We start from the raw sequence: 12,680 nt of genomic DNA, 5'->3' as shown, positions 1-12,680 counted from the left end.
CCTCAATTAAGAGTCACACTTTATTTTTACCATAAATAGTAAGTAGGTCTCACATTCCACTAACTCAATTTACTCACATTTTATTATAAAATTAATATAAAAAAATAGATCTCACATTCCACTAACTTTTTCAACTAACTTTTCTTTACATTTCTTAAAGTCCGTGTCCGGTCAAAGTGTGACTCCTAATTGGGGACGGACACGTAGTACTAGTTTCCAAGTACTGCTCATTTTTTAGTGTTGTATATTAAAATATACATGAACCCTCCAATTATTCTTTCTATAAAAGCTTCTATTCCAAATCCACACAATTCATAACTAATTCTTGATTCTTCTCCTCTTTAAGGTATGTATTTGAGAACTTACATCTTTTATTCTTCTTCTTTTTCTTGATTTTGCACCACATACTTGTCCCAATTTTGCTAGCTAAAACAACCTTATTTCATGATTAATAGTGACAAAGAAGAATCAAATGGACAATATTGATTGGGGCAATGAGCTTCAACAAAGCTTGATAATGTCAAGCACAAACAACCCTCTCTGCGGCGGTTGGGATGTCGCCGTCAATGCAGGATCGGCAGCCAACACCGCCTCATTCGAGTCCCTCGACTGCCTCACCAACACCACCGCCACATCAGCCGAACAAGACGACGAAATCTCCCTCATTTTCTCGGACTGCGAAAACCTATGGAATTTCGCGAAACTGAGGAAAACAGTTACTTCAGTTTCGCGAAATTCCGATGAAATCACTGAAGATCACCGCGGATCTTCAGCTGATGACAGCAAGAAGAGGAAGAGAGAGGCGCCGATCGAATCAGCGAATCTCGATTTCCGGTCGAGATTCTCCGATCACGGCGGCGGTTTCCGGCGAAAACCGAAAAAGGCGAGATCAGAAAATCCGGTTCGGGTTCCGATTCCGTCATCGACGAGCATCAATTTCCAGTCGTCGGGCGACGAGGCGGACGCGGAGGCGATCGCGCAGGTGAAGGAGCTGATCTACCGCGCGGCGGCGCTGAGGCCGGTGAGCTTCGGCGAGGAGGAGGCGGCGGAGAGGCCGAGGAGGAGGAACGTGCGGGTTTCGAGCGATCCGCAGACGGTGGCGGCGCGGCAGAGGAGAGAGAGGATCAGCGAGAGGATCAGGGCTTTGCAGAAGCTGGTCCCCGGCGGCCGGAAAATGGACACGGCGTCGATGCTCGATGAAGCGGCGAATTATCTCAAATTCCTCAGATCGCAGGTCAGAGCTCTCGAAGCGTTGGGGAAGAAGAGTCTGATTGATCCGACGACGGTCCATAATTTTCCCGCCAATTTTGCATTTTCGCCGTTGCCAAGCTACTCGTTCGCAATGCAGCAGCAGCAGCCCCGGTTCTCGTCATTTTAGCGTTTTGACGAAAACGTCGTATGGTTAATTGTAAAAAGTTTTAAATTTTGAATTAAAAATGTCCCGATAAAAAAAAAAAAATCAGGCGAGCATAAGAGGCAATTTCGTCTAGAAATTTTTTATCGGGACATTTTAATTTCGAAATAAAACTTACGGTATTACCTTTATTAGTGTGAGATATTTTCGATAAAATGCTAAAATGATGAGTCCAAATCAAGTATTTACCTTGTTTTAAATCAATTTTTCTTTTTTATTTGGTCTAGGTAAGAGTATATTTGACATGATAAAATGCGATTATTAACTCTTTTATGACTTTTGTAATGATACTCTTTCATCATTAGATACTGATGATGTTAGATGATTGCAAAATTGGGTTTTGACATGCTAAAAAGTTGAAGGATCATAATTATGAAGCCATCATTAGCATTGCCTTTTTTCATTGCTTTAAGTAGATACTTGTATAAATCATCTTTTAATGATGAGTATAATCATGACACCCACAATGCAAGACCACTATAAGTGGTAGTCAAAATATAAAATGAACAAGGGAAAGTGGATTTCAGATCACCTTTTCCATCTATAATGATTTTTTTTACAAATGCGTATATAATGTTTAATTTTGATCGTTGTTGGAGCTTATTTTTACATCTTATAAACTGATTAGTAACTTATTTTTCCAAATATTTTAAAATTTTATAAGCTCCTAAACAACTTATATTGAAGACCTTTTTTTACTCATACTATTATATTGAAGTGTTTTGTACTTAAGTGGCACTTTATCTAGGGAGTGATCTAGTTTGTTTGTATTAAAATAATTAAGGTATTAATTTTAAGTAATTAACCACAGTGGCAAACATTCTCTTAATGTAGAGTAGTGCGTTATTAGTCAGTGGTCCTGTCTCCTTGATTCAATCCAAAGCGTGACCCTTGAAACTCACCATTCTCAGAACAAAAAACATTGATGGCTTAATGCTATGCACATGTTTTATTCCTATTTTTTGTCATTTTTTGAGGTGTTTTTTTGGACTCATCACCCCAACTTGCACGTGCATACATCTACTGTTACTCACTGTTCAAAATTTTTGTGGCCACTAGATTATTAATCTGACCATGGATTAAACAAATTTAATATGTATGAGAAATATGTTTGTGTGTGTGTTTGGTTTTAGGGGAAAATGTGCTCTTGATTTAGGGAGGAAAATTATAAGAAACAATAACAGAAGCAAAAACGACACTAAGGTTTAACGCAGTAAATTCCAAATTTTGTGGTTTTTATGGAAGTTCACCTATAACACTATTATACAAATACCACAATTTAGTAGCAATTTATTAAATTAATCCTTATTTAGTTATTAATTACATAAAACCTCTCTGAAAGGCCCATCTCTCAAGCTACCTTAACACTTTTATTGAGCCCATTCTTCAGAACTTGCTTTAAAAGCCCAATACATTGATCATCTGCTCCCTCCGTCCCAGATAATTCGACCCAGTATTCCATTTCGGGTCGTCCCTCATAATTTGTCCCACTTCACTTTTACCATTTTTGGTAGTGGACCATATATTCCACTAACTCATTCATACTCACATTTTATTATAAAACTAATACTTTAAAAGAGGACCTTAAACTCACTTTCCATTAGATTTCTTAAAACCCGTGTCAGGTCAAAGTGTCCCAAATTATCTGGGACGGAGGGAGTATCACTTACCTAAATAGAAATAGAAATAGAAATAGAAATAGAAATAGAAATACTAATACTCAATGCAAATCTGTATGGGCTATGGTGTCTTTGCATACAACACACAGAAATACAAGATGCAAACGAAGATGATCAAATCCCACCCAACACTCAAATATATTCATATTGATTTAGAGGGAACAAAACTCCTAGACACACACACATGATGTTGCAAGATCCTAGTTTCGACATTCGAGCAAGATTCACCCAACAGCAGGTCCATATTCATACATACACATTGGCATATTCATATATATCCACATAATACAACACAAACAGCAGTGAGTTAGGAGGTAGCACCTTCTAAGATGAACTGCTACATGAAATCATGAAGATGGGCTAGCAGTTTATGGTGAATGAAATAGTATCCAAAAATGCAGTCTTTTTCACAAAATTTCTGCAATCGTCGATTTCCATCATCATGTATGTTTGAAGTTTATTTACATTTTTAACTTGCCTGGTACAAACAAATGGGTGGTGATCTTCTGTTACATAGATTTCTGTAGCTGCAAAACATCTCGTACAGGCAGCCGTCGCGTGGAGCAGATACAAGGTAGAGTTAGTTGTTTATCATGGACTATAGATTCAGAAATGGTGCATTAATATCAGGAACAAAAAATTGATGTATTCTTAAAGAGGGGAGCAGCCTTGTTTGTATATAGAGCTTCCCCTTGAAGGATCAGCCGGTTAGTCTTTGGTCGAACGTAGTAATCCTGCCATAGAATAGGTGACAAGAGATAGTCAATCTGGTAACATCCAATTACAATCAACAGAGACATGCTAAGAGAGAAGCTCAGACGTCTCAAAATCTGCTAATTTAAGAGAGCATATGATGAACTTAGAAATCTTGAAATAAAAAGACTTGAAAACCAACAGTTTTGATGATACATTCAGAAAAATGATTTCTTGGCCTAAATGAAGGGTATAACTTGCCAAAAAAAAGTCAGTTTATGTTCTATTCTAGCACAAAACATGTGAGTTAAAACAACCATCAAGAACACAAACAATAAAAACCAAAAAACAAAGTGCATTCACAAGATTACACCACTTTGCCTTTTACACCCCCTTACCTCTTTTAAGCCTCTTTTCCTCCCTCACTCAATCTTCCACGCATACAGAAAGAAGCACGTCTCCGCAGCCTTTGAGTAGCTCCTCGCAGAGGAGTACTTGCTGGGGCCGCTGCAGTCACTCCCATCGCCCTGAGTGTCGTCATCCCCCTCACTTTCCCCCTCGCCAATGGCCTGAAAGATGAAGAGGCCGTGGCCCGTCCCAGGCGAGCAGAACAGCCACGAGTGCACGTCCCAGAAGACCTGCACAGGCTGATTATTCACTACCACAGTCTGGTTGCCCCTGAATTTCCACTGCAAGTTCCTAATGTGTATCAACACAATCCCATTAACGCTAATCCACATCTCCGGATCCTTATCCCCACTTGTCGAGCTCTCCACCACGACATCGTGCTCCCTGCCCTGATCGAACCTCACCCTCGTGGAGAACGACTTCTTGCCAAACACATGCTCCTCCTTGTAATACATCAGAGCCTCGACCATTGCAGCCCGAGCTTTCGTCGTCGTATACGCCTTCTTCTCCATGTCACCGAGCAACAGCACGACCTCCTCACCGAAAACCAATGCCACGTAGAAGTCTTTACTCGGCTCGGGGCCGGAGAATGTGGCTGATCGGAAATCCCAGTAGAGCTCGAGCTGATTCCCATCAACCATGAAACTTTTGTTGCCTTTCCTCGACCAAAAATGCCAAGGTTTAAGCTCGAGCTTGCACGAGCAAACTTGATCACGCTCAACGCTTTCCACAGAGATCCACAACGAGTTCAACATAACGTTCTTGCTCCACACCACAGTCGCATTGCGCCAGTAGCCGGCAATGTGCGTCTGATACACGCAGCTCACCGTGCACTGCGCGATTTTCTGATCACTTGATCTCGCCGGAGATTGATTCGCAGAGGATATCGAATTCGAATAGATGCTAGACATATTTTATCCTCTTTTTCTTCGTATGATGAATAAAGATTGCAACTTTGATCAGGAATAAGAGATTCTTCCTCTCTGGGGCAATTCTTCAAACAGGTGGCGAATATTTTTGAATTGGGGGAAATTGATTTGGGGTGAATTGGATGGAAGAGTATTGGTCTGTTGGAATCCAAATCCACAGAGTTGAATTCCAACAGGTCGATAGCTATTAGGAAACTTTCATGGAAATTTCACCTGGGGATTATTTCAACTATATTTCCTCTTTTTTTTTTCTCTTTTTTTTTCTAGAGAAAGGAAACAAGCAAGAGGAAATATGTGGAAGAAAAAAACAGTTTTTTTGAGAGAAGAGACTCTTCAAAAGGAAGGGACCTAAATCCAAAGACTTCCTCGCCTCTAATTAAATAAAAAATTTAATTGGAAAAATCGACCAAAAATGTGTGACTTTTCGCCCCCAAAATTGAGCTTCTACTCTGCAGGATAACAGCCATGGCGACGACGCCGATGATTCCACCGCCGGCGCCGGGAACAGACATGACTAGCATTTGCTTTCGCGATCAGCTGTGGCTCAACACATATCCGCTCGATCGAAACCTAGTTTTCGATTACTTCGCCCTCTCCCCCTTCTACGACTATTGAGCAGCTTCGGATCCGCGCAATTCACCCCCTCGACATCTCTCACCTCTCGTAAGTCTCAATTTTGATTGATTTCTATCAGATAGTTCGATTGCTATTGTTTAGGATTGGAAATTTGAATCAGTGTTTTGGTAAGCATTAATTCGATCCAGGTTGTAGAGATGGCTATGATTATACATTTTTCATTGTGTAATTTCCTTTGGTCTGCTTGAAATTGAGCTTAATTGTAGAAATATTTGGAGTTTGTGAAGATTGTGTGTGCTGAGGTGAAGTTGGATGTGACGAATTTGGTATTTTTCTGCATCAAGGAAGATGACAGGAACAGAGTTTATGTTGAGTGAAGTGTTGGAGCCTCACTTATTTGTTTTTAAGAAGCAAAAGAGGGATGGACCTGAGAAAGTGACGCCTATGCTGACTTACTACGTCTTGGATGGATCGGTATACCAGGCGCCTCAGCTCTGCAACGTCTTCTCTTCTCGAGCTGTTAGTATTCCTCTACCTCTTGTGATTCTCCGAGCTTGAAATACTTATATGTATGTATGTCGTTCTTTCAGAATCAGAATGTTTATCCCGTTGTTGAATGATTTGGTAGTGGCCTTTGTTGCATGCGCGTATCATATCTTAGTCTCGTTACTCTTTTTCATTTTGATTCTTTTGGATGCAATGATTTATCTTTTTCAGTCTCTGAGTTATGTCTTTCTATCGTGGGATTTCATGTTTTTAGGTATTAGGAAGAGAGTGGATGTCCAATTATATTGATCCTAACCCCTCTAGAACGATTCAGTGTCCATGTTCGTTCCTCCACCATGCTGTTGATTTTCAGATCAGATGTAGCTTCTTGCATAAACTTGAGATGATATGTAATAGCTTGTGTATTGTTAGGCTTCCGGTATTGCTTGTCTAATGCAGAGGTATTTTCTGCCAGGGACGTGCGCTGTACCATATATCGAAGGCGTTCAATACTGCAGCATCGAAGTTAGAGAAAATTGGATACGGTATCTACTGATTTCATTGCTATAACAAAGAATTCTGTAATAACAGTATCTTCAAACCAATCCGTTTTGTTGTTCCTTGCATGATGCGAAAAAAGCACCCTAAGCATAACACGTCCTCCATTTCCTCCACCAGATATGATATAAAAGCAGGAGAACTGATAATTGGTAGAGAAAAGAGAGGACATTTACTAGTATATAGTAACCTGTAGATCCTCCATAGTTGAAAGCTCATGCTTGCATAAATAGAGGAAGCTCGTGAAATGGAATTGTGCGTTACAGAGTGTTGCATTCATTTGTGTCTTTTCTCTGAAACAGTGGATGCTGAAAATGAGAATGCAAGCTCTGAACCTAAAGCTCCTAAAGAGACCATTAACTTCAAGGAACTTAAGCGTGTAGACCATATTCTTGCTTCACTGCAACGCAAGGTAGATCGCAATCTTGCTTTATTGGTGCAAATTGTATCAATTTATTTCAAGATATCATCATTTTTATGTTCTTTGAGAATAGTTTTAAGCGAGAGTAAAAGGAAAGCATCAGAGTGTAGAGCGGAGGATATGCAATTGGTGACCATATCTCTTGATCGTGTATTTACTTTTTTCTCGTATCAATCAATTCGATGATGTTAAAATAGCTCCTCTATCGCGTCTCTTAACCATTTTATTCCATGATGCATATCGACTAAGTTATATTTCTTCACAGCTGCCTCCTGCTCCTCCGCCACCACCTTTTCCGGAGGGCTATGCTCCTCCCACTGCCGAGGGGGAGAAGAGCTCCGATACCCAGCAGGAGCAGTTGGCGACTGTTGATCCGATCATCGATCAAGGCCCATCCAAGAGAATGAAAATATAACAACTGATTTGCATCTATTCAGTTTGGAGGGAACGAGCAGCCAAGAAATCCTAAGAAACTAGCTTTGTACCAACGGTGAGTCGTTCAACTTCCAGTACGAGTCAATTATCTAACTCCTGATAACAGATGGCCGATGCCGACACGTGAGAAGGTTAGTTACTAGGTTATATGCGATAGCACATTGTAACATAGACAGGTATAGTCAGTTTGTATGTTAGGAACCAGTTTTCTCATTCCTTACAGTTGATATCTTTGGAATATTCGAATATATGTTTGATTTAGGCAGTTTTGAGTAATGCTGGTTAGTTACGACATTCATGCTTTCGTTTTCAATATGTTACTATTATTAAGAGTTATGTTGCTTGTGATCTTATTCTTGATTAGCTACATGGCTTCGCAAAGGTCTGCATCTTCGACGGTTCCATAATTTATTTTGGTTCCATATAATAGGCGATTCTTTTAACAGTGAGCTTTACTAACATCATTTCCAATCATTTATAAGTACGTCCCGTCAAAAAATAGTTTTACTCTAGTTATTTATATTAAATTTAAAATTTATACTATTTTCAAATTTTTATCTCATAAAATTTGTACAATAACATCATATTTAGTAGTGTTATGCAAAAAATATCAAAAGTAGATTTGAGTTTAATGTATAGTTTAAGAAGATTTTATATCAAAATTTATTTTTTGAGGTATGGAGTCATCAAATTTTTTTACTCAAGTGAATTTAGTTTTTGAGTGATTGCGTTGTGATTGATGAATATACTAACACTTGTACAACATTAAAGATCACACATTTCGTCAAATTCCACGTGGCAGCTCAATTAAAGAGTTTGTGGTGCATAACTGTTTTGAGCAATGACGTGGCAATACCAACAATAGTTGCTTAGACGGTGACCGACGAAGTAAAACTATATTTTTATTGGGTATAAATATTAAGAAAGTGTTATTTAGTAAATTAAATAAATACTGCAGATAATAAAAAATGAAAGTGAATTACATAATAGAGAAAATAAAATTTCTTTTTTCCAAAATAATTAAGTGTGAGAAATGTTTAATTATCGAATAAAGAAAGCGAGTAATAATTGAATACCTTATGATTATCAAATGCATTGGGTGCTACACAAAATATCTCATTTCATATCTCTTTCTCCAAAATTGAAAATAATATTAGTACTCTTTTCAGCACTGAAAATAGACACTACTGAATGTGACTATTAAAAATGGATTATCAAGTTAAAGATTGTCATTTATCATAACAAAATTGTAAAATAACTACTCTCTCACAACTAATAATATATGTCTAAGATATATAGTCAAAACCTTCACTAAAGTAAAGTCACTCTAATTTTTGATTAGTTTTATTATACTAAAATGTAACGGTCCAGAAATAAAGATATATAGGTAGGGATTTATGCCACTGATTAGTCAAAAAAATTTAAAAGTTATAAGTACATGTGAAGTTTAAAGTTCATGAAAACAAAAAAAAATTTGAAAAATTTCATAATATTAGTGACAAATATCCCAATAAAAATACAAGAATAATATAGACTTATTCCACATCATCTTGGTCCATTTTGCATAATTTATTTTGGAACTTAGAGTTCCTTCACATTTTTTCTTGACCACCACTATTGATTTGCGTATTACTACTAGATCAGATCGATTGACTTGTGCGTGCTACATTCTCCAATCATACAAGTAACACTTCATTCTCTTTTCATTAAAATATTTGGTAAGAGAGTTTAACAATCATTAAAAAATAGATGGGACATGACTTATGTTTTATTATCATCACTTTATAAGGCACATTATTATATTTGGTTGTAAAGAGTTTGACGAAACTAGAATTCTACACGGATGAAACAAACATTAAAAATTAGATGGGATATGATCGAAGCCAAATCTTTTATGTCAGATAACCTAATTCTCATTTTTATAAGAAAGAACAAGAGTTGCATTATGAAATTACGATTATAAGATTGACATAGTAATTGACAAATCAAAAAGATTAAGACAAAATTGATTCAGGCAGAAATAGTACTACTTCATATCTAGATTTATAAAAATATAGTTTCAATAAAATAATAAATCCATATAGTATCTATATATGAATTTCAATATGTATATAATTTTTTGTGTTGTAAATTAAACGTTTGAGGATAAGCTTATCCAACATACTACATATTTTGATTACTTCGAAATTTTATGCCTGCTGCCATTTTATATTTGAAGAAGATCAACGCATTTACTGTTTAACAGAATCTGTTTTAAGGTTTGAAATGTCTAACTCCTTGGCTGGCATCCACGTCACTGGGCCCCACTCCGAATAGAAGGAAATGTGATAATCCGACGCGAGTCTGACTCAGCGTGGGCCCCACGCGCCTCTCAATAATATCTTGTTTTTTTTTTATTGCATGGACAGCTGGGGTGGGTGGTGGTTTAAGTCATGAATTCCTAAGTAATCAAAATACTAGTATAGAATAGTAGAATATTAAATTAAATAAATATTACTATAATGAAGGATAAAGTATATAAGAGTTGTAGAATTTCAGTGAAGGACTTCATTCCTCCGAATTCTCAGGGAAGGACTTTCCGGCAATTATAAATACTGCTCTTTTTCTCCCTCAAAAATGCCACCAACAACTATTTCTTTCCTTCTTCTTCGTTTCTTCATATTTTTTGTGATTAAAGATGACTATCATCATTCCTCACCACCCTCACTTTGGTAATTTTCCTTTTTTTTCTTAATTTTTTTTTTCAGATTATTGTTTTTTTTTTTTTTTACTTCAGATCTGTTATTTTCCCCTTTAGATGTCTTGACCCTTTTTCTTTAGTTTATATACATATGTTTATTTAGTTCTTAATTTAAAGGATTTATTATGGATTTAATTTAATTTCAGTTTTTTTTTTTTGTTAATTTTATTCTTGTGTATTTATCTTTTTGTGGCTGAAAACAGGGTTTGAAGTGGATGAAAAGGGGCATAGTGAAAATGATTTGATTTACAATGAAGGATTTGTGATGCCACATGCCAATTCCTTTGGCCATAATTTTAGGTGTTTTTTCTCTCCCATAATTCGTTTAATTTTAATTGGATGAACTCAAGTAACATTGCTTGATTAACTGTTTATTAATCATCATTAAATTCTGGGTAATCAGTAATTACTGATTCATGACATGATAGCACCACCAACAAAATTCTGGATTATGTGTGGACATATGACAAATTCATATTACTGGACCAGGAATAATCATGACCCTTTCTCAGGACTTAAATCAATCAATTTACACACACATATTTATATAATTAATTGCTTATTATTTGTAATAATAATAATAATAATAATGGGTAGGACTTTAGTTCACTCAATTTTATTTGCATAATTTAGTGAATTAATTATAGTGTGTTTTATGTGAAACAGGGATTATGATGCTGAAAGTGAGAGGCAGGAAGGAGTGGAGAATTTCTATAGAACCAATCACATTAACCAGACTTATGACTTTGTAATTTCTCACTCACATTAATTTATTTTTTTACAGGAGAATTAATATTTTTATTAATTTAATTTAATTTTTGGGTACAGGTGAAGAGAATGAGAGAAGAATATGGGAAATTGGACAAGGTGGAAATGAGCATATGGGAATGTTGTGAACTCCTAAACAATGTTGTTGATGAGAGTGATCCTGATTTGGATGAGCCTCAAATTGAGCACTTGTTGCAAACTGCTGAAGCCATCCGAAAAGACTATCCGGATCAAGACTGGCTACACTTGATCGGCCTAATTCACGGTATAAATTATTTCATCCGAATATTCAGGCACATGTATTGTCAATCTAATCTAACACAACTCGCCTCGTGTAGATCTTGGAAAAGTTCTTCTTCACCCTAGCTTCGGGGAGCTACCTCAATGGGCGGTCGTGGGTGATACATTCCCCGTTGGATGTGCTTTCGACGAATCCATTGTTCATCACAAGGTCTTTAGCCAAAATTTGAACTATTTAATTAGGACTTGAAACATTATAGAGATTTTGAATATTAATTACTTTTGTTGTTTAATTTTGTGTAGCATTTTAAGGAAAATCCGGACTACAACAACCCTACATACAACACCAAGTTCGGAGCATACGAGGAGGGTTGTGGGCTCGACAAAGTACTCATGTCGTGGGGGCACGACGACTACATGTATTTGGTACACGCCATACTTATGTTACATTTTCGTGTCACATCTTTTTATATCATATGTTTATCGGTGTTAATTCGACATATAATTTTTTTTCTTCTTATTTAAAGGTGGCTAAGGAAAACAAATCAAGTCTGCCATCTGCTGGCCTTTTCATAATCCGATATCATTCATTCTACGGTACATATATAAATAATTTAAACTAAATATTCTTCGAATCTCGGTGGTGGGGCCCGCGATCTGATTTTTGTGTTGCCTCAGCTTTGCACAGATCCGGGGCCTACAAGCACTTGATGAATGAGGAAGATGAAGAAAATCTCAAGTGGCTTCAAATATTCAAGTAAAGAATTGCCTAAACTAGTGATCAAGAATCAAGAATCCATTTTATTTTTCCTATTTTGCTTACTTGTTTTGGTGGTTTGTGATTTTGTTGAATTGCAGCAAGTATGATTTGTACAGCAAGAGTAAGGTGAGGATCAATGTGGAGGAAGTGAAGCCTTACTACCTCTCTCTCATTGAAAAGGTGAATTTTTGTGGCCATACATTTGGATTTTATTTATTTTTGGTTGTATGTGACTTGACTTATTTTGTTTTGTATTGATTCTAATCATGTGATGCTCTCTCTCTCATACAGTATTTCCCAGCTAAATTGAGGTGGTGATGTGAACAAGTGTTGGAATCTTGTGAGAAGAGAGAGTGATGGGATGAGATTGTAGAGTTTTTGAGTGGTATTATTGTATTTGTATGTTTTTTTCAATATATGTATTGTGTTGGTTTCAATCACAGAGTAATATGTTTGTTGTTGTTTGAGTTGAACTAAAAATTAGTGATTTTGGATGCCAATTATTTAAAGATATACTTACTACATAAAAATTGGAAGAAAAAATTAGCTGTTTCAAATTGATCAAAGTTTCTT

The 12,680-nt window shown here is 36.7% G+C and overlaps 2 protein-coding genes and 1 pseudogene across 2 annotated transcripts; 2 read left to right on the top strand and 1 right to left on the bottom strand.

Annotated features, from left to right (window-relative positions):
* The first annotated feature begins 306 nt into the window (after nt 1–306).
* Nucleotides 307–1,440, top strand: LOC125203239 (transcription factor bHLH87). The gene is made up of 2 exons (XM_048101550.1): nt 307–346; nt 456–1,440. Exon 2 carries the CDS (start codon nt 473–475, stop codon nt 1,376–1,378), a length of 906 nt encoding a protein of 301 aa, XP_047957507.1. The 5' UTR covers nt 307–346; nt 456–472; the 3' UTR covers nt 1,379–1,440.
* Nucleotides 1,441–3,481: 2,041 nt separating this feature from the next.
* LOC125205390 lies at nt 3,482–5,463 on the bottom strand. Its single transcript, XM_048104284.1, has 2 exons — nt 4,185–5,463; nt 3,482–3,827 (listed from the first exon to the last, which is right to left on the bottom strand). Exon 1 carries the CDS (start codon nt 5,103–5,105, stop codon nt 4,209–4,211), a length of 897 nt encoding a protein of 298 aa, XP_047960241.1. The 5' UTR covers nt 5,106–5,463; the 3' UTR covers nt 3,482–3,827; nt 4,185–4,208.
* Nucleotides 5,464–5,573: 110 nt separating this feature from the next.
* LOC125205391 lies at nt 5,574–12,607 on the top strand (annotated as a pseudogene).
* The last annotated feature ends 73 nt before the right edge of the window (nt 12,608–12,680 follow it).

This window comes from Salvia hispanica, chromosome 2 (assembly GCF_023119035.1).
Source record: "Salvia hispanica cultivar TCC Black 2014 chromosome 2, UniMelb_Shisp_WGS_1.0, whole genome shotgun sequence".
In the NCBI taxonomy this organism is placed as follows: Eukaryota; Viridiplantae; Streptophyta; class Magnoliopsida; order Lamiales; family Lamiaceae; genus Salvia; species Salvia hispanica.
This window is presented reverse-complemented; position numbering and strand designations above follow the sequence as displayed.

Bases quoted from the DNA above. Each gene is read 5' to 3' on its own strand.
- LOC125203239 (XM_048101550.1), top strand. From the start codon at position 473: ATGGACAATATTGATTGGGGCAATGAGCTTCAACAAAGCTTGATAATG.
- LOC125205390 (XM_048104284.1), bottom strand. From the start codon at position 5,105: ATGTCTAGCATCTATTCGAATTCGATATCCTCTGCGAATCAATCTCCG.